This window comes from Simochromis diagramma, unplaced genomic scaffold (assembly GCF_900408965.1).
Source record: "Simochromis diagramma unplaced genomic scaffold, fSimDia1.1 OVJJ01000618.1, whole genome shotgun sequence".
NCBI lineage: Eukaryota > Metazoa > Chordata > Actinopteri > Cichliformes > Cichlidae > Simochromis > Simochromis diagramma.
Window position 1 is genome coordinate 8,949,682 of NW_024387423.1, and position 25,694 is coordinate 8,975,375.

The 25,694-nt window shown below is 39.4% G+C and overlaps 1 protein-coding gene across 1 annotated transcript; it reads right to left on the minus strand.

Moving 5' to 3' along the window:
- Window positions 1–12,340: 12,340 nt before the first annotated feature.
- Window positions 12,341–22,477, minus strand: depdc1b (DEP domain containing 1B). The gene is made up of 11 exons (XM_040013259.1): window positions 22,237–22,477; window positions 20,113–20,378; window positions 19,804–19,948; window positions 19,250–19,377; window positions 19,039–19,169; window positions 18,900–18,947; window positions 18,411–18,551; window positions 18,121–18,287; window positions 16,206–16,382; window positions 15,453–15,635; window positions 12,341–14,600 (listed from the first exon to the last, which is right to left on the minus strand). Exons 1-11 carry the CDS (start codon window positions 22,282–22,284, stop codon window positions 14,436–14,438), a joined length of 1,599 nt encoding a protein of 532 aa, XP_039869193.1. The 5' UTR covers window positions 22,285–22,477; the 3' UTR covers window positions 12,341–14,435.
- Between the last annotated feature and the right edge of the window lie 3,217 nt (window positions 22,478–25,694).

A 25,694-nucleotide genomic window follows, 5' to 3' on the forward strand; every position in this document is an offset into this window, starting at 1 on the left:
GCCAAATCACCGTATAGCAGCTTTATCTCAGTGCAACAAAATAATTTAAACTACACAAGATGAGAGCTTTAAATACAGTACTGCTCGGTATTCTCTGTAACCACAAATACTCTGCTTAAGATTTTAGTCCACAGCACCATCTTTCTCCTGAGAACAGCAAATAATCAGGGTCATCCGAGTCTTGCCCTCGCTCTCAGTGAGGCTCTTAGATGTGAGAGTCGAGGCTTTTTCTGACAGAGGTGCAGTTGATGACTTTGCTCACTGTATTGCTGACTGCACAGATAATTATACCCACAAAGGACTCAGGATTCTTTCTTTCTTTCTTTCTTTCTTTCTTTCTTTCTTTCTTTCTTTCTTTCTTTCTTTTAAACAGGACATGCTTGGAAACCACATCCTGATGGTGTAGGGAACATAGCTACTGATTTCTGTAAAAAGAGTTAATGAACAACATTTTTCTTTTTAATCAAGAATGTATTTTCAGTTTGATATCACTTTTTATTGCAGTCCCCAAATTACAGTATAACTGTTTTAGTAATTATAGACTACTGATCAATATTAATCATATGTTTAGGCATATCTAAGTACGGGAGAAGAAGATCAGAGGATACAGACTAAGTGGTTCCAGCTTTTATTCTGCTTTATTTGTGTACTTTTTATTATTACTGCTAACGCTGTGAGCTCTTTTAATTTCTAGGCTCTATGAGAATTTTATCCCTGTGTTCCCTTTGGTATTTACTGTTTCATGAGTGCAATGAATATACTGTAACTATAATGTGACGGCTATTTTCTTACATGTTTTATTTTCATTTTGAAATGTAGATTTATGGATTAAACTTTCTTTCTTTTTTTTTTCAACATTCATCTACTCCATGCTCAGTAAAATGTTTTTTCTAATAAATAAAAATGGAATTAAAAACAGTATGTATGGTAAAACCAAATGTATGCACATACCATTTTGTGAGGAAATGCAATAAATGTAATTCTTTCTAACTGTAAGTTTCTGGAGAGACACCCATTTGTACAACTTTTAGTGCATTTTGTTTAGTGTGGTTTGCTTTTTGACTCTGATTCCTGTATTAAAACAGCCGTGATATAAAATCAAAATCTGACAAAACAATTATATAACTCTCTTTTAAGTATATTGATATCTGGATTGTATTATGAAATATATTCAGGCTTTTGATTGTGTCTTATGCAGTGCTGCTTGTATTATAGTCACATTAAACTCTGGCATTTCCTCGGTGGAGTCGTCTTATTCCATAAACAACACTTGCTCACATACATGAAATTTCACTGTGTTTATTCACAAAGCGAATTCTTATGTCACACTGAGGCTTTATTTATAAAAGTAGCATTTTCTTAAGCCTCATTTATACCCCAAACCAACTCTCACCTACTTGATTATCACTGTGTATAACTCAAAGTGCCAAAAGAATGAAACCATGGAGCAGACCCACACCAGTTCAGATCCCTCCAGTTTGTTTTTTTGTATTACACAGTATAGAGAGTCCTGGCATCAAATCCACCCAGTGAACCCAATGATCAGTTTTTTTTGCAATGATGTTTTCTATTGTAAATATGTAGCTTTTTCAAAGCAGTTCTATGGACAAAGATGCCAAATATCAATATAAAAACAGTAATTTAATCCCCTTTGAAACACCAAGTGTGTCCACAGGTGTGCAGCTGAAATAAAAATCACCCAAAGGACATTTTTTATTGCTTTGAAAATCAGTATAAATAAGAGAAACGGCTCCTCTTAGCTTTAATGAAATTGCTAAGCCTAACAGTAAACAGAAGCAAACTGGGAATTTGATTTTCCTTTCTATGAGGTTGGATTGCTGAGGGTTCTGACAAATGGCAATTTTTGTTATCCCACCACTTTGGATCATCATGTGACCAATATCTTCAATGATCCCTTCATATTCTAGCATCAAGGCGAACATTTTGTGAAGTGACACTCATTATAATAAAGGTTATTAATCAAAAAATATCTGTGATAGTTTTTGTAGATCAAATAGCAGTGAAACGAGTGATATTGCCATCAACTTCAGTTGCCCTTCGCATAAATTGTCTATTCAAAGTGTACAGAAAATAAATCCCACTCAGACTAATAAGTATCATGTTTGTGCTGAGTGTCACTGGTCACCAAGAAATCTCCTACCAGACATTTGACAGGTATGAGTTTACTCAGTTAATGCGTCTTCTTTTACAATACGGCAAAATCACAACACTTCCTCACCAGTGAGGTGGAAATATAGTTGAGTAAACTGCAAGTCCTGATTGTTGCTAGGTGCCCCCTGCAATCCACTTCTTTTTCACAGATGAGTTTGCATGTTTTGTAGTTGGCTGTTTCTAAATATCTTAAATCCTAACTTCCAACTCAAGTGCATTGAGCCACTGTCTAGTTTTCCTGCCTTGGCTGCCAAATTGACACCAGTCATTGCCTAAGATTCTCAACAGCTTAAATGAGAAGTTTTATCTTAAGCAGAAATGTATTAGTACTCTCTGAAACCTGTGCGTATATTAGTCTCATAGGTGAAAGAAAATACTTGAAAGTCAGACAAACAAACAAAGAAGCAGTAGGATGAATCAAAGTGACTTCAATAGGACATTTAATAAAGGCAGATGCAAGGACATGAGGGACAAGAATCTGGCAAATCTGGCTGGTTTATACTGAGGAGACGATGACTGAATGGGAAGCAGGTGCGTGGTAAAGCTGAAGATCAGCCTTCATGGGCGTTAATAAGGAGGGGACAAAGCCAGGTGACTGGATCTGGAAGCAAATCTGAGGGCATCTGGTGGATAAATGGAGAATTGAATAGAATAGAATAGAATAGAATTCAACTTTATTGTCATTGCACATGCACAGGTACAGGGCAACGAAATGCAGTTTGCATCCATCCAGAAGTGCTTTAGTGATATAGATATATTACAATATATATTAGCAATAATATAGATATGTGAGTATAATACAGAAATGGGTCTATTATGGAATGTTATAATGTACACGGTATGAAGTATGTTGTGAATATTCTATAACTATAAGTATGTACAGGCTGTAGTGAGTACAAGCTATGTACAGGATATGAACAGGATATAAATATGAAAAACTATACAGAATATGAAATAAATAACTTTACAGAATCTGAGATATACAGCTATACAGAAATGGGAACTATGCAAGTTGTAAACAGTTGTAGGATTAAAGATTATCGAATGTACAGAATGATTATTTACACAGAGCTATACAGTAGTGCAGTTAAGATAAGTGAGGGTGTAGATAGTTTCTACAGAGGCTATATAAAGTGCTAGTGGTTGTGAGTGGTGGTTCAGTCCATGTTATTATTGTGTGTTTGAGGGTACAGTTGTCCATTGTGGGTGTGTGTATGTTCAGTCCATGAGTTTAACGTGGGTCAGATGTCAGGAGGCAGAGTTCAGGAGTCTGACAGCTGTGGGGAAGAAGCTGTTCCGGTACCTGGTGGTCTTAGTCCGGAGGCTCCTGTAGTGCCTCCCAGAGGGCAGGAGGGTGAAGAGTCCATGTGATGGGTGACTGGGGTCTTTGATGATTTTCCCAGCCCTTTTCAGACACCGCTTCCTGTAGATGTCTTTTATGGCAGGAAGTGGTGCTCCGGCGATGCGCTGGGCAGTTTTCACGACCCTCTGCAACGCCTTCCGGTCCGAGGCAGAGCAGTTCCCGTACCAGACTGTTATACAGTTGGTCAGGATGCTCTCGATGGTGCAGCGATAGAAGTTCACCAGGATGTCTGAGGACAGGTGGTTCTTCCTCAGAGTCCTCAAGAAGAAGAGGCGCTGGTGAGCCTTCTTGACCAGCTTGGAGCAGTTGGTCGTCCAGGTGAGATCCTCGGAGATGTGGACTCCCAGGAACTTGAAGCTGCTCACACGCTCCACAGCCGTCCCCTTAATGTGGATGGGTGGATGTGGGTCAGCATTCCTCCTGTAGTCCACGATGAGCTCCTTGGTCTTCTCGGTGTTAAGCAGCAGGTTGTTTGTGTCGCACCACTCAGCCAGACGATCCACCTCCTCCCTGTAGGCGGCCTCATCGTTGTCACTGATGAGGCCAATCACCGTGGTGTCATCTGCAAACTTAATGATGGTGTTGGAACCATCAGCAGGTCTGCAGTCGTGGGTGAAGAGGGAGTAGAGGAAAGGGCTCATCACACAGCCTTGTGGTACACCGGTGTTCATTGTGATTGTAGATGAACAGTGGTTATCCAGCCGGACATGTTGGGGGCGGTTGGTCAGGAAGTCCAGTAACCATTTGCAGATGAGGGAACTGATGCCCAGGTCTGTCAGTTTCCTGATGAGTTGTGAGGGGTGGATTGTATTGAATGCTGAACTGAAGTCTATAAACAGCATTCTGGCGTAGGTGTTGTTGTTGTCCAGGTGTGAGAGGACAGAGTGCATTGCGATGGAGACTGCATCCTCTGTGCTCCTGTTCTGGCGGTATGCGAATTGGTGGGGGTCCAGGGTGGGGGGGAGACAGGATTTGAAGTGTGCTAGGACCAGTCGCTCTAAGCACTTAGTGATGATGGGGGTGAGTGCTACTGGGCGGTAATCATTGAGGCAAGATGGGTTGGAGTTTTTGGGTATCGGGACGATGGAGGTGGATTTGAAGCAGGCCGGTACCACAGCGTGGGCCAAGGACAGATTGAATATGTCTGTGAGCACTCCTGCAAGCTCCCCAGAACACGCTCTGAGAACACGCCCGGGGATGCCATCAGGGCCTGCAGCCTTGTGGACATTGATCCTGCTCAGCACCGCTCCTACATCGGTGGGGGAGAGAGTCAGAGGTTGGTGGTCTGGCGTCATGTCTGCTTTGGTTGTGGTTGTGGGGTTCCCTCGCTCAAAACGAGCATAAAAGTTGTTGAGCTCGTTGAGGAAGGAGACATCAGAGGATGCGGGGGAGGGTTTGGTGGTCCTGTAGTCTGTAATGGTCTGGAGTCCTTGCCACATGCGTCGGGGGTTGGAGTTGGAGAAGTGTTCTTCTACCTTCTTTTTGTAATGGTGTTTGGCTTTTTTGATGCCCTTCTTTAGATTAGCCCTGGCTGTACTGTAGGCGTGTGCATCTCCTGACCTAAAGGCGGTGTTGCGGGCCTTCAGGAGGAGACGAACATCCCGGTTCATCCAAGGCTTCTGGTTGGGGTACATGGTGATCCGTTTCTGGGTGGTGACACTGTCTGTGGTTTTGGAGATGTAATCCAGTACAGATGAGGCGTACTGGTCCAGGTCTGTGTGGGTGAACATATTCCAGTCTGTGTTTTTAAATCTGTCCTGGAGCACTGCGTCTGTCCCCTCTGGCCACACTTTAATTGTCCTCACAGCAGGTTTCACACGTTGGATGAGTGGTGAATACCGAGGTGTGAGGAACAGGGAGAGATGGTCCGATTGTCCAATGTGGGGGAGGGGTGTGGCTTTGTAGGCTCCAGCCAGGTTGGAATACACATGGTCTAAAGTTTTGTCTCCTCTGGTGTGGCAGGAGACATGTTGGTGGAATCTGGGGAGGACTGTCTTTAAGTTGGTGTGGTTGAAGTCGCCAGCAACAATAAAAGCAGCCTCGGGGTGTTTATTCTGGTGTTTGTTAATGGCTGCAGAAAGTTCTTTCATGGCCAACCTAGCATTAGCGTCGGGGGGGATATACACGGCAGTGAGTATGATAGAGGTGAGTTCTCTGGGGAGATAATAAGGTCTGCATTTGACCATTAAAAACTCCGCATTAGGTGAGCAGTGACTCTCAGTAGTAGTGGAGTTCATGCACCAAGCATTGTTAATATAAATGCACAAACCTCCACCTCTGGTCTTGCCGGAGTCATCTGCTAGCCTGTCGGCTCGGTGTGTGTGGCGTCCTGCTAACTCGATAGCATTGTCCGGGCAGCTGTTGTTCAGCCATGTTTCGGTGAAAAACATGACATTTGGATGGAGGCTGGATGGAGGCTGGAGTTAAGAGCAGTGAGAGAAGAACCAATACAGTTTAATATGGTGTCATTGGCAAACTGGTCGTTTTCATTAGTCACCAGTAGCACTCCCAAATCTCTGATGAAAGCTCTGAGCTCTTGAGTTACTTTACAATTAACTCGGGTGCCAAGAAAAAGCAAAATGTAATATCTCCCCCTTTGCTGTCTTAATTTTAAAATCTTTTAAGAAAAGCCTTACAAAGATCTTCTCTAGAGGCTAATGAACATTTTATTCCATAGAGGTGAACTTTCAGCTATAATGTCAAGGTAAAAGAAGATAATGTAACAGAGGCAAAAAGAGGCAGAGCCACACACACACACACACACACACACACACACACACACACACACACACACACACACACACACACACACACACACTAATAAACTAATAAATTCATGTCCTTTTATGTAAATCTCAGCTCAAACATTCATGAGAAAAGCTTTCTTTTCTCTGCGTGATTTAAACACCGAGATGACAAAATCACTTTGTTGTGTGCTGTTTTGTTGGCACTAGACAAACTCTGAAATGTTTAATGCAAAGCACAAATCGTCAGAGTAACTGCTACTCCTGATTAAATATGCTGTCATGGAGAAAATAACTTGCTTACTAATTTATTCTCACACAGCAACACATTTTTACTCGTGGTTTGAATGTCTGTCTGACGATGATGTGGGTGTCTTGTCTCGGTGTAAGGCTGTCCTGAGTCACAGGGTGTAGTATGGTGAATGACTCCTCTTGCTCTTCCTTTGACTCATTCTTTCATTGTCTGTTTATGGACTCACCTGCACAGAGATGTGCACCTTAACGGAAGTAGCCGCTGCTGCCGGCCCCTGAGTTTACATGTATGCTTATCGTCCAATATCGTTAATACATGCGCATGAATGCAACAGACATCAGCGCCATTTATAAATCATCTTTGCCATTCATGTTTGCCTGCTTGAATGGCGTCTATTCAGGCAGCTGCAGCAACAGAAGAACTACAAACTCTTGTTGACGTCAAAGCGATCGTATTCCTGCCATAAAAGCATCTCTGCCTCTGATGCAAAAGAGTTGGGGTAAAATTGCGTGTGCAGCTTGGGATTAATGAGGTTCCCTTTCTTGAAGGTAAGCTATTATTGCTAATTTTACATTTGGATCCAAATCAAAACCAGCATCAAAGCCACATGTTGCTCCACACCACAAAAGGGGAAAAGAAACAAAAAAGACACCCTCACTTCATTTGGTAGAAAAACACATCACTCAGTCAGTCGCTCAAAGATGCTGTTCACTCCATCCGAGCACAGACAGTGCAGCCTCATTTCCTTTGAATTGGGTTTTATCTAACTGACACTGATGGAGAGAGAAATTTGACTTCCCTGAGCAGCTGTGTGGACTGCAAAGAGGATATGAAAAAGTCAGCCAACGAAGAAGGTGTGGATTGCTCTGTTTCACAATTTCATAGTGAATATGAGCTGCATTTAATCAATTTTTTTTGTATTGTATAAGCACTAGAAATAGGTCAGCCCAGCGGCATGGTGACTAGCATTGTTGCCTGGGTTCAAGTTCACCGTCTTGCCGGGACCATTCTGTGTGGAGTTTGCATGCTCTCTCTGGTTACTCTGGCTTCCTCCAAAGCTGTCCAAAAGCACTCAATTCAATTTCGATTTCAATTTCAATTTAATTTATATAGCGCCAAATCACAACAAAAGTCGCCTCAAGGCGCTTCATAGATACAGAGAAAAACCCAACAATCATATGTGGGACTACGTCAATGCCCATAGATGTGAATGTGTGGGGCAGACTCGTGATCTGTCCAGGGTGTGCACCACATCTGGCTACTTCAGTAGGCACACCTGTTTAGCTGCTCTTTAACACAAATACCTAATCAGTCACATTGCAGCAAGTCAACATATTTAGTCTTATAGACGTGGTCAAGATGATGTGCTGATGGGCTGCTTCAATCCAGGTTGTCATTACGACCAAGGTATGCAGAAGAGCACCTTTGAACAGTGGCAGAAGACCACACTGAGTTCCGCACTTGTCAGCTATGAAGAGGAAAAATGTTGCCTGGTCAGATGAATGTTAATTTTTGCTGCAACATTCGGGTGATAGGGTCATGTTGGTGTGAACAACATGAAAGCATGGATCCATCCAGCCTAGTAAAAGTAGTTCAGGTTTCTGCTGGTAGTGTGTAATGGTGTGGGCCATATTTTCTTGGCACACTTTCATGCCCTTAGTACCAACTGAGCATCTTTGAAACACCACAGCGAACCTGAGTATTGTTGCTGACCATGTCCATTCCTTTATGACCACAGTGTACCCATAATCTGATGGCAGCTTCCAGCAGGTTAATGGACCATGTCACAGAGCTCACATCACCTCAAACTGGTTTCTTGAACATTACAATGAGTTCACTGTACTCAATCTGAAGACAAAAGGAGTCCAACCCCGTACTAGCAGGGTGTGTTTAATAAAGACAGCGACTGCATCGTATCTGCTGAGAACTCTCTCTCTCTCTTTCTACACTTTTTGTGTTACAGTATCACGGTGTTTGCTGGAAGATGAGCTATGATGACTTTTTGCAGATTGGGTGGATATCACACTGTGAATATTTGTGCTCTTGTAATTATGAGTGATGCATGAGCAGTTGAAACTTGAACAGTGTGCAGCTTGTGTAAACCAGAATGAATTAAGGTAAGTGGTTTCCTTAGTTTAGGATAATAGCTTAATTCAACTGAAAACACAATGCATCTAAGGTCATCCAAATGAGTATCAGCAGTGGCATCCAATATCTACTTTTCTGCATATTTTGCTCTTGACAGTAGTAGAATATCACACATCGAGCGGGATCACCTTTCCTCCTGTGCCGGCGTGCTTTCAGGTCGCTGTGATCGCATAATACACCTGTACTTCAAAAATGGAGTGAAAAAACAATTACAACAGCTACATGTCTGTTCCCAGAAACGCATTAGGGAAACAGCATGGGCTTTCCCAAATGGAGTGCATGGGCTGAGTCACTGACACGTAACACCAGAAAAATGCTATGAAGGCGCATGTGACCCATACAGCTTCAGAAGTGAAGAAGAAGAAAGTGAAAAGTAACTGCGAAGCTTTATTTCCGCTCCTGACAGAATTGAGAGTAAACGAGAGAAAACCTTCAAGGTTACGGGGGAATGAACCGCTCAGAACTGAAGGCACTGAAAACAATGGCGATGATTTCAGCTTGATTAGGGAAACAATAGCATTTTTATTTTTGACAAGTTGCCCATTTCAGCCAATTCGATTTTTATAATAGATGCCAGTAAACTGAAAAGTGATTGTTTCCACTTTGTTCAAGGTCATCTTTCAAGTATGTTTTAGACAATTTACAATAGAGAGCCTGCTTGTAACACTTGAAAATCATATATGTTGAGGGTCTCTGAGCTGAACACATGGCATCTTCGAATGCCATCTATACACTCTTGATCCATCAAAGCAAATTGGCCATTGTGTATTTCGGGCAGGCTTTGTGCTCATTGCCACAAAGGCTGAAGAGATCCCTGATGATGGAGTTAATTCCCTCTCCTTCACTCCTCTGCTGAGACATCAGCTATTACAAATCACCCTGAATGGAACACATACTGTATCTGCGGGCAAACAGGCTGGAATAATAAGGTGCTGATAATACCTGAAGCATAATAATGACCACAGACTTCTCTGCAGCACCATTCAATAAAGTTATGTAATATACTTTTTTTCCTCTCAGTATTACATAATTAATAAGAGATGATGACTTCCCCATAGTCATTACTTTGCTACTAATGCTTCCTAAACTGTGATCTGCAATCATTAAGTGAAAGCTAAATTATAGGTGTTGCGCTTAAAAAAAAAGAAAAAAAAAGAAAGTCTATCAGTGCAATGGTGCCAAGTGTAAAGCCAGAGGTATGCTTACACTGTAGCGAAGGAAAAGCAACTTATCGATGGCTGCTTTGCAGAAGATTAGAATAAATGCCTGTGACTACAAATGTGCTTGAAATCTGCCTTCAGTATTCGAAGGGCAGATGTTTTCTGACTAGATGTGGACCTGGTCTCATTCTGAGGGAATCAGAAACTGCAATTCTGATAAAGTGGTAGGTCTGAACAGATGTTGTAAAGCTCAAAGCTTGTTAAGATATGTCAGCCTGACCTCCACGCTGCCATATGGAGGTCCCCGTTCCCCTCCTGAAGCAGATCTTTCTGTTTCTGATACAATGTATCACTACACTGTACAATCATGCCAACATTTTTACTTAGTAAAAAACTGTGAATATCAGCTGCTTAATATTCCAGCCCAAATTTTGTGCAGATATTAGTGACCCACACAGGACAAAGCCCACTGACTTTGCTGATCAAAATATACTGTAAGGCTAAAGGCACCAGGCCAGCTACAGCACACCTACAGGAGCTCCCTGACTGTGGAAAGTCCTGCCATGAAGCTCCTGGTACACAATTTTCATGTTAATGACAGAGGAGCTTTGTAGTTACTGAGTCAGCAGGATGTTGGCAGTTTCTGTCCACTGTGCACATCAGCACTTGGAGACGCCGCTCTCTAAATTCACATGGTCTGTTACTTAGTGTCTGAGATGCTGTAGTTTCTAGGTGCTTCCATTTTACATTAAAAATGAAATATCTACAAGGGAAGGGAAGAATTTTCCCAAACTAACTTGCTGAAACAGTGACATCCAAACCATTCTTTCACAAATGTTTTTAAAGGCAGGTGTGGCTAGGTGCTGTGGCAGTGGGAGTGAAAACATCTGAATTCAAAGACTTTTCAGGTCTACATTTTCAGTAATCCATTAAAAAAAAAAAAAAAAAACGGTTTGTGACAAAACATCTGCGAAATGAACTGTTTGCATCAGCCTCAGCTGTACAGTGTGGGAGTAAGAAGGTTAACAGCCTTTTAAATATCAGCATGTTAGCACTGCACTTGTGAGCACGCTGTGCCCAAGAGTCTACCAGTTACTAAATACTAAAGAGTCCACTTAATTTTTTTTCCAGCTTGCACTGAGTGATGACTTAGTTGCTCAATGAAGACAGGAAAGATAAAATTGTTTTTGCGACTTGTAATTAATACAAAATCACAAACTTTTTATCCATTTTGGCCTTTTATTTGTTTGTAGGAATCTGACACAACTTGGCTTTATGTTTGCTGTCGCCCCCAAAACATTAACTTGACGGCTTCATTATTGTGAATGATCAGTAATGATGAGTTAAGTTGGCGACCGAGGTAAAAGTGTTCTTTCACCTTGAGTTCAGGGCAAAGACTTTGCAGTCTGGGATTATTTGCTTGTGAGATCAGGCAGGTGTCAACTTCTGAGAACTCTTATGCTGTCACGACTACCAGCCCCTGCTTAACATCTCACTGCTATCCAAGCACTCTGTAGTTTCATATAATCTCTATTATTATCACTATCAGCTAAGAGCTTTTTGTATGCACTTACAGCAAGGTAAAAGATGACGGAGAAGCGTCAACAACTGAAGGTCAAGCAGACCGCATCACACTCCTTATTCTTTCGCTGTTTCTTTATGCACATGTCAGATAAATCTTCACAAGAATTTCAATAGCCTGGCACACCTGCATCTGAGCAAACAGAGAACTCAGTACTCTTTCACTATTTAAATATGAAGATCTATCTTAAGAATGCTATGAATGGGGACGTAACGGTAAGAATAAAAACATTCCCAAATGTGGAATTATAACAAATGATTTTGCTCTACATTTGCTAATTATGCTCTTGCACTTTATCTCTTTTTTGGCAGGTGGTGTTCTTCAAGTATGTACTTTTTAGTTCTGATGCAAACCTGCGGCTTAGTTATAGTGATATTTATGTCCCTGTGCAAAACAAGTAGTCCTTAGGAATAGTTCTCCAGGCTTCTTGAAGGACATTTACCTCTCTTTGGATGTTGGCTGCTTTTTATTCCTTTACAAAGCCTCCACTGTGTTTTACAGATGGCTATAGAAACTCACTGTAGTAGACTTGTCACAACTGATTTTCAGTCCAGTTCTTGAGTAATTTGGCATACCTCAGCCTTTTCTGTGTTTCCCCTCCTGAAGAATGGCTTCAGCCACCCTTCCAGAGACAATCTTGCTTCAAAGAACAGATCATCTGAACATTCAGCCACTAAACATTTTTTCTGTTCACGAATGCAATAACTGTGATTATGAAATCATAATCAAAAATAATGTGCTTTTTAATATTTTTAAGTGTTTTTGTAAAACAATAATTATATTTTAGCATTAAAAATGCAAATGATTTGTATATCTATATAGAGATATATAAATATTTATGCTGTAGAAACAAACTCATAAAAAGCCAAAACATTCAAAAGAAAAACAGCAATAAAAGAAACAGTTATGTATGCCAATTTTTTTTTAATACAAAATTTAAAAAAAAATTAAATAAAAAAAAAATTAATTTAATTCCACAACAGAGCAGCAATTTGAGTGTAACAGTTATTCCAGCATTGGTTTAGGGATATTATAAAAACCCAGTCATTGACAGAATCACTATAAAAATAAAACACTTTTTAAGTCTAAGATTAAAAAACAAACAAAACAAAAAAAAAACAACCTGACTGAATAGAAGACATACAAAAAACACAAATAAGCATTTAAACGTGAAAGAACAGCATTTGAAGCACTGAAATATGTACCAATCAACAAAACAGTTCTTATATACAGAATAAAACCAACAAGCTAAGATATGAAATGAATTCTCTACAGCGCAGTGTTGGACTCCAGTACAGAGGGTTTACAGAGAAAGGGACGCATCAATTAAATACATACACTACTACAAGTGTATATACTGCAAGTCTATGATTTTCATCTGGACTGTGTAGTTTTCCCCAAATATGTCAACATTTATGTTGTTACAAATGAAATTTATAACCAGAGCATCACATTTCTGTAAAAATGCCACATACACTAACTGACCACTTTATTAGGTACACCTTGTTAGTACCAGGTTTCCTCTGCCTTAATTTTTGGTGGCAGAGTGAACAAGATGTTTGAAACATTCCTAAACGATTTTGGTTCATATTGACATAACAGCATCACACAGGTGCTGCAGGTTTGTTGGCTGTATATCTATGATGCCAATCTCCCTTTCCACCAGTACAGTGAACTCACTATCATGTTTAACAAACAAGTTTGAGACTTGTGCCATGTTGCATTATAGTCCTAGCAGCAGCCATTAGAAGATGGATACACTGGGGTCATAAAGGGTTTGACATTGTCAGCAACAATACTCAATACAGCAACAAGAGGCCCAAAGTGTGCCAAGAAAATATGCCCCACATCAATAAACCAGCTAGGCAGGATGACTCAGCACTTTCATGACATTCATGTCAAAATGCACAGCAGAATTCAAGACTCAACAGACCAGACGGAGGGTTTCCAGTCTTCAATTGTTCAAGTTGGTTAGGCCATGTGAATTGTATTTTTTGGTTTCCTGTTCTTAGTTCACATGAGTGACTAGAGATGTTCTCCTTTTTGAACCACTCTATTGTAACTCACGAGATGGCTGTGTGGGAAAATCCCAGTAGATCAGTTTCTGAAATACTAAGACTAGCCCGTCTGGTGATGATAACCATGGCACATTCAAAGATGCCTAAACGCACTCAGCTGGCCGTGAGAATACTATCTCAATCATACCCGCATTAACAAGCAGCTGAACAAGCGTACCTAATAAAAGTGACCAGTGAGGATATGTTCCCTTTCTATGCAAACTCTTGATATGTTCATCATTAAGTAAAGGTCTACCTGATCAAAGTAAAAAAAGATTAAGCTGCCTAAATTCAAATTTATGATGATTATTCTAAGAAATTATTATTAAAAAACGAAACGCAGCAGTGCATTGTTGAGTCAGCATCATTAATTACATCTGAATATTCGGAGCACCAAGAATATTTTGATACAATATAATTGTCTACCAATCTTTCAAGACCACTTGAATTTCATCTATAAGATTTACCAAATGTTAACATCTGATAACCGGTTAATACTTTTGTAGTGCATTTTACTACTGTTGCTACTTGCATTTTCTGCTGTTTTGGATCTTTGTAACCATACAAAGTACCAGTTAATGAAATCTAAGAAAAAAACAATACACGATTAATAACTCTTTAGGTGTAAGTGGGTCATAGTTTAGTTCAAGTTTCTTATTAAAACAGAAGCGTGGTAAGTTCACCCCCTGCATTTGCTGCATGAAGCATTTGCTGCCGTTTAGAAAATGACCTATTAAGAGCAAAATCTCTTATAATCCTTCTATAACTTGAGTGAACAGGCTCTGTAATTCATCATCCTTGTTTACCATCGGCTGCAAGGACTAATTTTTGTTTTTTAGTAAAAATTGTAGTGGTTAATGAAGAGCGCTGTAATTGTGGTGAGAACACCATTATAGCCTCACTCCTCATTTTGCAACTCTGAGGTTAAGATGTGTAAATGTTTTAGTGGTAGCAGATCATGCCCTGAAACTCCAGCTTCTTTGAAAAGGCTGGAAGGGTTTCTTGATGCTGAAGAACATAAGATTAGGTTTGAGTCGTGGGGTTTTCTCGGGTATGACAGCAGCTTTGCTTTCTTCAGTGGGAAATCGACTATGGTAGACTTCAGGGTAGGACTTCTGAAACTGCAATGATGGGAAATGCATCGTTATTTTACAGTATACACACACCGTATAAGAAAACCGACATTGTTTTGGATTTTAAATTCACATTCCTTCTAGACCTTAATTTGATTAAAATTCAAGAGAAATGTCATGATACTAGTATTCAGTACCACAGCCATACCACTCAAATAAATATATTCTGACTTAGATCTGCAAACAAAGGCACACATTATTTATTATGTGATAGACTAAAGGTAATGTTTGACTCGATGAGCGGCACAAAGCCTTTATTTATTTACTTTATTAGTGTGCGGTTAGCCTCAGTAAAGGTTATATATAGGGCATTGACATCTATACAAAAGCTATAGAATCATTTCATTTAAAAATTGTGTCAAAATCAAAAGATTAAACCTACTACGAGTTCTGAATACATATCCTATCTTTATGAACTTAAGTTAAAGTTGAGGTGTTACCTTATTTTTTGCTAACAGCTCTGTGACATCAGCTGCTTTTAGTTGTATATAACTTGTCCCTGATCATCTGACCAGGATGCAAAATATGATCAGACACAGAGAAGTACCAACAGAGCTGTTCCTGCACCTGACAGTGCCAGTGTTGTTTCACATTAGCATCCTCTCCGGTACTTACCGCATCTATGGCAACAAGAGTACTACAGGAAAACGAATAGAGTGCAATCACATCTTTCACGGTCTCTGGAGCGAATTGATTCTGACGCATTCCTAAAATTCAAATGGCTTTTACATAAATGCTTGTAATTTGTTGTTTGAGAGCAGCTTGGCTTTCCCCTCAAAATCTAATGAGACAGATCCAGTTGAATCTAGCTCTAATGACATCCTTGGTGTGTAGGCATACCTGTTTTAGTCTTTTCCTCTTGTCTTTAGCGGGGAGTTCTTTGTCTGCAATCAGGCCTTCTAGCAACTGCTGCAGCGGGGTCTGAGTGCCTATCACCCTCTGCTCCTCGCACTCCACCCTGCTGATCTGCTTGTAGAAAGCTGGAGATGCACTGAAATCTGTATCAGCCCCTGCATATTTGATCTGATGGAAGACACAAAGACACAGCAATACATTAAAAAATGTTTATAGTTATAACATTGTGGGACAGAGGCCCACTGATGGAGTAAAAGATAATCATCAATTTGGGCCTTCATCTGATGTTGAACACGTACCATCAATATCGTCTTCATTTACTAAAGTACGAGCCAAAATTAATCATATACACACCTAATATGAATCAACTGTGTCCACACACTTATAAGTGAAGCCCCTCATCATCAAACGAAGCTGATCAAGAGCGCAGGGACAAAGTTTTACAGAAAACTGTCCCGCAAGGTCTGTCTCTGTCACACAAGTGGCTCCTCTCTTTGTTCAATGATCAGCATGAAACTGCTTTTCAATTTCCCTCACACAGTGCTTGATAAAAAACAGCTGTGGCCATTCTAATCACTAGTATAAGCTGTAAACCCCATCAAGATGGAAAATAAATCACTAATTTCTTGTGTTGCCTTTGTTCCCTTCTGTTTAAATCTTCAAATTAAATCGGTTGGGCTCTGGTTAATATAACACTAAACTTAATTTCAATTTCATTGTGACTGAATGTGTACCAACCTGTGCTCTTTTGAGGTGGGACAGATGCTCTTCAACTTGGCAACGCAGCTTGGCAGGCACCTGGAAGATGGTGTTGTGATGCTCCATCATGAAGGTCACCAATTTGGTGGCAAGTAACTCATCCAAGTCCATGTCGTCTGCTGAGCCAAGAACGCACTGAGAGAACATCTGCACCATCTAGACAGACACCGCAGTGAGAGTTGGATAAGGGGGTCACTGCCAGTGAAAGTATGCTGCTTACGCTACAGCAATATTGAAGATTTATAAAATATGTTAAGCACCCATCATAAATCCAAAGTAATAAACATCTTTGTGAAAGTTATATTGTGTGAATTTTGCATGCAGGCAGTGTTAAAGACACAGATTTTTTGGGTTCATTATCTTGCTAAGATGAAGACTTAATAAAGTGATACACTGCTATATGGAGTTATAAATACACGATATAATACACTTTTTCATTAAGTTTTTAACTGTCTTCACTTGCAGCATGTTGCTATGAAGAATGTTTTATAAAATCTTAAATCTATAAAATCTTTATATGTGAGAGGTCTAATGTGCCTGGGGTTGTTGCAAAGTAAGACAAAAATAATCATTATAATGACTGCACTGAAAAACACTGAACTTGTGGAAATAATACACCCACATCAACCTCCCTGAAACCCCCCAGAACTCCCCCACTCTCACTGAAAAGCAGCTATTAAGCAGCCAGACTTTCTACAGTCCATTTCCATGTTTATAGGCCTATCACAAAAAAAGTGTTGTATATCTACCACATATGCAATTTTGAGTCTTTTTAACTTCTTTTATTCCCTTTCGTTATTAAGAATAAAGGACTGTCCAAATCCCTGACAATATTGCACTATAGTCCATTTACTCTTTACTCTTTTCAGGTAACAATGATTCTGCACAAACTGTGTTTCTAAAGAGCTTCACTCTCTTCATCCCTTTTCCTGGTACCACACAGGAAGCTATGGGAGAAGGTATTCTCCTTACCATAATTCATCACAGCCTGACAAAAATATAGGTTTCTTTCTACTTTTACACATTTCAAGATCAAAGCTGTCAAATAGTCAATTCCAGAATTCCAACCAAACATGTTTTAATCATTTCAAAATTCTGAAAGCATGATTTTTTTCTTCAACTATACTAGGCAATATACCAAATGTACCAGACTCATTTGACAAGAAGGAATGGTAGAGGCAACTGCAGGCGATGGACAAAAGCCAGTAAGCAAATTGTAACAAAGTGCATTCTGAAAAGAAAGTGTGCAGCGTAAAAATGAATACCTCAGACTTACCCAAGTAACTCAAAAATATGCATCAGTGTGAGTTATTAAAATGTTGTTACAATGTTCACGCTCATATAACAGTTTTACAGTTATATGAATTATCACAGTTGTATCTGTTTTATTACAACATGAGCTGGCACTCTGTGCAATATTATATAGAAATATCTATAAAAGAGTGTGTTGAAATAAAAGTGTTTTTACACATGAACTAGCAAAATCAGTTACATGGACTTTATAGCAGGGAGCTAGCACATTAAGGAACATTTAATGTCCTGATCTGATGGAGTAAGCTATTTTCATTCTTTCATGTACCTCTGTCAGTGATATACTAGTACAGTTAGGGGCTCAGTGCGTGCATGAAAAAGAATATACCTCCATTTGCTTGATTTATATTAGCAGTTGGAAGTTGAGGTACATGTATCAACGAATCTATGGTTGACATATATGGTTATAACCTTTATGAAAATAGAATTATCTGCTGGACTATTAAATTTCCATTATGTAACAGGCTCATTTGTCCTCCTATAATATATGAATACTGATTTAAGAGCTTTTACTAAAACAATGGACTTAGTTAACCTGCCGAAATGGTACAAAGTGAAATAAATAAATTGTAGGATTATGTACCAGTGTGCGGGTAGCAATCGTGTCATTAAGTGGAGGAAGCTGGGGATTCTGACAGACTCGGGCCATGAGACGCAATAAAAGCTGGAGGCGTCTTCGGTTGGGTGGCGGCAGAAGGAGGCAGCTTACTTGAAGAGCCTCACTGGCTGCCTCCTGCACTGGCAGCAAACCTGCAGTGATATAATAAAAGACAAGTCCAGCACTGGAAGGGTAAACTTAGAGGTTAGCAAAACAAACACCAGAAAACAGCAGTGCAAAAGCACTGTAGTGAATCCACGTTGTGAGGCACTCACTGAGAATGTTGACAAATACTTCATACAGATGAAAAGTCAGCAGGGGTTCTTTAAGTCTCTGGTAGTAGTCTGCTACTGTTCTTAGAACATCCCTCTCGAAACCTGGGTACACTGGCTGTTTGCTTTCATTGCCATTAGGCCCTGAGAAAGAAAACAAAGACAGATTTATGGCTTTTTACAAGGAACAGTGGAGGAAAGTTAAATACACACACAGGCTTTGTAAAAACACCCCTAAAAATTACAAGTGCTTATGGCACTAAAAGCCCAGAGAGAAATATCACCTGTCAGAAACTCATTAACAATATAAAATAAAATGAAAGTGAAATCAATTGTACAGAATGATTCTTCTTCAATCTTACTTATGGCAGTCACACACAATGAACCAGTCCCAAGGTAAAGCTGCTTTTTCCTTTCGTTCCCTCTCTCTTGCTCTTTTTTTTTTTTTTTAAAACAAGAATTATTTAAGGTCAACAGAAAATGTATACTTACAGTTAGCAAGGCATTTCATTGCAGTTACCACCCAGTAGGGCATGTCCTCTAGAAATGCAAACAGAATAGGTGAATTATAATCATACAGCAAGTTTCAACAACAAAAAAAGCAATAGTTCTGGGAACCAATGCAGCATACCAGCTTTGTTCTCCAATACAACTATGCCTGCTTTATTGACACTGAACACATTGTGAACAATGTGCTTGCCATTGACATGCGCTGGGTTCAAAACGCCATCCAGTGTCTTCAGACCCAGCACTCTCTGCAAACTAAAACAGGATTAGAATTAAACCTCCATACAGCACAAACAATGGAAGTGATGAACAGGTAATGTACAATAGTAACATACTGTGCCACTGTCATTGACTTCCAGATGTGATCCACTTGTTTTGATGTTATCTCCTTCCTGCGTATAAGCTTGCATTCATGCACATCTCCAATAGCAACGCTGTGCCTTTTATTCCACAAATCTGAAGTCTGATTAAAAAGGAAAATGAAAAAGTTACTTTCAAAGTTAAATTGAGTAAGCACTGTGAAAGGAACCCATGAAACTGTGCTACAATCAAACAAAAGCTATACTTACTAACTTAAGTTTAACTTCATGTCAGAGGTCTGTTAATGAAAACTGAATCCAACCATAGATGTTCATAAAGTAAGTTACGTGCAATAATTAGAAATGACACAGGGAATAATTATTGTACCTGTTTACTGATATTTATTTAACATTTTTGTTTGTTCGTGATGCCAGCTTCAAGACAGCTTCTGTATGTTACACCAGTGCTGTATATATAAATATCTATAGCACTGATGTAACATACAGGAGGTGTCTTGAAGCTGAAGAGAAACAGGATGTATAAAAGGAGCTAATGAAAGCACAGTTGGGCTAGAACATTTCTTTCTCACCAGGACAGCAGACTTCACGGGTACAAAGTTCTCCTGTTGAGGCAGCTCCTCATAGTCATCCCAGCGGATGAGTCTGGGCAAGTCACTGCAGTCTTTTATTACAGGCCTTGCTGGAAAAGACTTGAGTGGAGACAGTGTTGGGAACCTGGAGAGACAGTCAATAGTACTGGGCTCAGTTAAAGAGGTAAAGAGATGCACTTGCTAAACAGAGATGAACTGTATTGTGGAAATGCATCAGTGATGTCTTCTAATATAAAATAAAGAAACAAACCAAAAACAAAGGAGCTATGCAGGATGACAGAGGAGCACCTGTACAAATGGCCATTGTCCTCAAAGTCCTCTGTCCCATGGCGGCCTTTGATATCTTCAATCACGTGGGCCTTGAGGAACTTTCTAAGCAGCTGCAGGGTCTGGTAGCGGGTTACCTCAGGACCAAAGTTGTGATTGTCCCTCAGCAGATTATGCAGATAATCCACAGCCTCGGTTCCCGTGAAGCTGCAGTCATAGCAGCGAAAGTGTGCCCAATGCCTTCTAAGTGGCATGCCACCGCGAAAAAGTCTGATAGTTTCATTCCACTGCATAACAGCAAAACACAGAATGTGGTGAGAAACGCTGAAGAGTGATATTATCTGATATTTAACAACAAAAATGTAACAGCAAGTCTTTTTGATGATAAATTGAAAAAAATAAGTTTAGTCTAAAACACAGGGTAACATCATTCATGGAATACATTAATGTGATAACAGCATTTTATGCATTCACCAAGTTCAAGTGCTCAGGGACACTTCAATACTGTTTTTAGTTATGCTTTTATACGATGTTGCCACAGCAGAAAATCTGCATGCATGATGCCCATTAGTTACTTTAAGATGGCATTATCAGCCATACACAGGCATGTATTTAAATAGCAAATGAAGAACAGACACTGATATGGTTAACTTTTTACAGTCCATTTCCATGTTTATAGGCCCTGCTCTGAAACTACTCTAACAACTCCATTATCCTCCTGTTAGGGGGAAAAAAAAGATTTACTTATCAAAAATAAATAAAACACTATCTCATCATCGTGTTTTGGGATGCATTACCATCATTGTGTTACACTGTGTAGATGTGTGGGAGAAAAATAAAAGGCTTTGAGCTTAGATAAAAGCAGAGAGAGAACAAGAAAGAGGGAGGGAGAGAGAATTAGGTGACACAAGGTCTTTAATACCTGGAAGAATCCCTGCAAATAGAAACCTTTGCCCTGGCTGGTCTCAATCATGAAAAAGGTTTAAAGTAAAGGAAAAGACAGAAAATCTTAAAAAAACGAAAGCCAATAAGCTCGTCTGCAGACTGTTTGAAAGAGAGACATCAAAAAAGAAACTGGTGAAGGAAGAATGGCTGGGGCAGCAGGTGGAAAGCTAGCTGACAGTTTCTAGAAATTCTTTTTGCAGAAGAATTAAAATAAACAAACAAAAAACAAAAACTATGCGATTCCATTGTGTATTTGTGACCTGTCGATAAATGAGAATGAATTTCAATTAAAAAAAATGATCCAAATACCCCATGGCAGAAATCTGATTTACAAGCGTTAAACCAAAGAGCCAGCAGCCTGGATGTCATTGAGTAAACAGGCCAAGACTAGTAAAAGCCTTCCACTGTGTTCAAACTCAAAAAGGTTTTTCTCTGCAACCCTGGAAAACTTTGATTTTTATCGCACTTTAGTGGTCTTTTCTGACTCAGATATGTCAAAGAAAATAACAGGTGTACATGAAATTAATGACAGCTCAACTTCATTTATCTGCTTCTGTTTCAGTGCCCTGCTTTTAATGGGGAGGCACACTGAGGTGGGCGTTTGAACAGAAGTAAGAACCGAGGGGTTAAAACTGTGTGCTCCCAAAACAGTGGATATTTTAAAATACTTGTTTTGGACTTTGGGCGTAAAAAGAGCTGACATTAAATGGCCTGCATTTGTATAGCGCTTTTCTAGTCCCTAAGGACCCCAAAGCGCTTCACACTACATTCAGTCATTCATCCATTCACACACACATTCACACACTGGCGATGGCAAGCTACATTGTAGCCACAGCTGCCCTGGGGCACACTGACAGAGGCGAACAGAGATTAACAGCAAACTGTGTTGTGTATCGAGCTCTTACACGAAATAAAGAGTGCCGAGTGTGTTTGTGATAAGTAACTACATATAATATGCAAATTCACTATATCTATGTGTACTCAGTTTTAATTTAGCCTCACTCTAAACAGGCTTGTAAACGCTTATAAACCTAACTGATAACGCGAGAGCTGTTTATTAGTTCAACTTACGACTCGGTTACATTTGTAAGAACGCAGTTCTTTTAAATAGTTAAGCCACACACGAAAAACTACCTAGTCTCTCCATTTACATTAAGTTAAAGCATTCCAACGTAACGTGCTTTAGTTCACAACACTCACCAGTTTCGTCGCCCTGTATGGACCCGGTCCAATAACTTGGTTTTCCATTGTAATAGTAAAAACCCCGCTTCACTTGGACACCGACATGGACACCGACATGGACACAGTTTTCTTTTTTTCTTTTTTTTTTAAGCTTGTCAAAAACTTAAGTAGAAGAAGAGTCTGAGCAGAAACGTTGCAGGCAACTTTGAATCTCGTGCGTCACATCAGTTCTACAACGTGATTAGCCAGCGGTATGATCACGTGACCAATTGTAGCAAAGCGTTTATAAATAAATGTGGCAGCGCAACATTTTCCCTGCCCCCTAAAAAACCCCGACACAGCCACTTAGGGTTGATAAGAGGAGAATAGGACTATTTTTTAGAGTATTTGTTTATCTTCTCTCTAAAAACATTTGTCAATTAAATTTTAACTACATGATTTGCTTATAAAACTTTTGTGTCACCTCAAGACGACCACCTTGATTAATTACGGAACTATTAACTACTATTGGTGAGTAACTGATTGTAACAGTTGCCATGCTACTTGCTTGCTACTTATCCCCCAAAATTGTATATTAAATGTACACGTACTCGGGAAAGACAAGCAATTTTAGACAATTATGAAACACATACTGTTTAACTTCACACAATATTTTCTCCTGTGTAGCGTTGAAAAATAACGCTAGGAAAGAAAAACAACGACCATTTGTCTGTATATACTGTTACATTATTTATTTAAATTTATTTTATTCCTTGTCCACCTGTCCTACTTCTTGAGACAATGTCCCATATTACTGGTTCTGCAGAACATTAACTTTTCTAAAGTTTGGCTTTTTGGCACTTTTTTCTTATTTTCTATTTTAGGCAAATTAAGTTTAGCCGGTCTAATGCTGTTCCCAAAGAGTGAACGTTACCAAAAAGTTAGAAGCTTTGCAGATTTTGATGAATATGATGGACATTGCCACAAAATAAAATTAAATAAAACAAATTGTATATATTGAGATATGTTTTGTTTTTGCTGGTGTCATTTTTTCAATTTCGCACAGTAAAAAAATGTGGTGTGAAGTGAAATAGCATGTGTGTTTGTGTCAAAATTGTCTAGAAATTGCAAGTCTATGGAATGCCTCCCTGCTGAATTCCGAATCCTACACTGAACAGCAGCTGAAATAACAGTGAAATAACAGAGAATGCAAGAGTATATATAGACCATCACATGGGAACATGAAACTAAACTTCAGTTTCCTTTTATTCTTTATGTATTTATATAGCAAGATGTTTGAAAAAGTTCAAATATAATACATTTACTACTTCCCAACATTGTTAACATGTCCCGCTTGCCACACACAAACACAGTGTTTGAGTTTGTGGGGATCTGGTCACCCTAACTGGTACATTTGGTGTTTCCAGTTAGCCTATTGGGAATTCAAACACTGAGCAGCAAAAATGTATAATACTCCATGTATTTTGGGGAGTTTGCTAATGCATTGCTTGAAGGCCAATAAGGTCTTAATACTCAAATGACAAGCTGGTGACACAGTTATTTATCCAAAACCATGATACAGCTTTTGGGATACACTGAAGGCTTGTCATGGAGCCATAAAGGAGATTAAAGAGGATGAAGAAAAGTGAAATAATTGTAGACACGTCCCTTCTACAAATCTGTGAAGGATCAGTGTATTTAATAATTCAAACACTCCCCAGCTCCACACAGGATGGCTGTACCACTCCTTTAATATGCTTTGGAAAATTTCAAATAAAATCTAAATTTAAAATAGATTAGAACCTACAAAGCACTGTTCCTTCAATCATGATCAATTTCTTACAAGGAAATATGAAGAAAAAAGTTTTTACTTCACTGTGTATCATATTTGGGGGTTAACAAGGGTAACATAAAAAAGTACTTATGCTTTTTTCCTTTCTTTGCATTGCATACCATCCATTTTCTGTTATCAGCAAGGCAGAGGGAGAGATAAGTGGCAAGAATTCAATGCCCTAATATATAACAGTGCTTGCATCACTACTGCACCAAAGCCACAGCAACTAAATCTCTGTCATCAAGCTGCTGTGCAACTCTGATAAGATTTTTATCAGTTGAGTTAGATTTTTGCAAACCATATGTGCAGAACAATGATGAAAAATGAACTAATCTATTAGTGTGGCAAATATGTCAAGATGTGTTTGCTGCAAATTTGCTGCAATGCTCAGAGTGCTGAATGATTTTCCATTTTAGAATCCCGATTCACGTATAGTAAGAGAAACCATTGGTTTTACTGAACAAGTTAAAAAATTATTATTCTATTCAGCAGGCAGCAGAAATCTGACACAAAAAAATATCAGAAGGGTCAAGGGAAAGCATCAGATTAACAGGGACAGTCAATTGGCACATTCGAATGAACTCTGACAGTGAAAGTGTTGTGTGACTACAAAAAGAATCTGAACAGCTCTATAACTGAAAAAAAAAGCTTAGATAAAATGGTCCTGGCATAATCATTGATGTTTTATCATTTAAAGTACTGCATTCATTATTTTCTATTATACACTATTCTCTACACATTACAGTCAGCCATAGATGTTCAATGGCAGTGCAGTCAAGCCAAAGCTAAAAATACAGAAGGCTGGGAAAGAGTTGACAGTTAAAGGTCAGCAACCGAGCAAATGTAAATAGCCCGATGTGTTAAAATTTGTGTAGCGACCTTAACCAGCTGAAAGAGTTGTAAAAAGTTTGGAGCCCACATAAAGGCACTGGCATCGTGACTTTGATAGTGCAAGGAGGGATTTTAGATGCCCTAAGTCACAGTGGAGCCTTCTGGAGGTGTGTCGACATTAATAACTCCAGTGACAGCCCATGGTTCACTTTCAAAACCAGATTCCATTTCACTTGAGAAATGTCTCTCCTCACCTTGCTTTGGCTCTAATGGCTTTAACGTCTCAGTGAAATGTCATGGCAGTGACATTTAGGACAGGTAGAGTTTGCCTTCTCAAACTAGACTGGAGACCAATGCAGAACCAAATGAAATAAGGCCGGTCATTATTGTCAGTATTTATAGAGCAAAGGAAGTAATTTTATCTGACCTGAGTAAGACTAGACTGTCACTGACAAGACCCATCATCGGTAACTTACATTATATCACGTGTGACTGCTATGATTTCAAGTATAGTACTATTTCATTTTGATGCAACATTCATCAATATGAGAAGAAAACAACTAACTTTAAATACTGACCTCTGCTGTGTTACTAACTTTGCCACCAAATATATTATGAAAGGCAAGCCCTCTCCATTTCTTTTCACAAACAGGCCAAAGACATTCAGGGATGTTATATTGTGAAGTAGTCAGACTTGAACGTCAAGGAAGGTGGTAGGGAAGCAGACTATGCAGACATTTTGGGTTTCCAAGGTGAGCAATTTATTTGCAGTGAACTTAATTTAATGTATAACTTAACAAAACTTCCCCCAAATCAATTCAAAAACTCACCA

What these genes read in the sequence shown, in the direction of transcription:
- depdc1b (XM_040013259.1), bottom strand. Translation starts at nt 22,284, where the DNA reads ATGGAAAACCAAGTTATTGGACCGGGTCCATACAGGGCGACGAAACTG. An exon ending in AAGTCAATGACAGTGGCACA is followed by an intron (nt 19,170 to 19,249) that starts GTATGTTACTAT and finishes ATCCTGTTTTAG; the next exon opens with TTTGCAGAGAGTGCTGGGTC. An exon ending in CCCACCTCAAAAGAGCACAG is followed by an intron (nt 15,636 to 16,205) that starts GTTGGTACACAT and finishes GTCTTCCATCAG; the next exon opens with ATCAAATATGCAGGGGCTGA.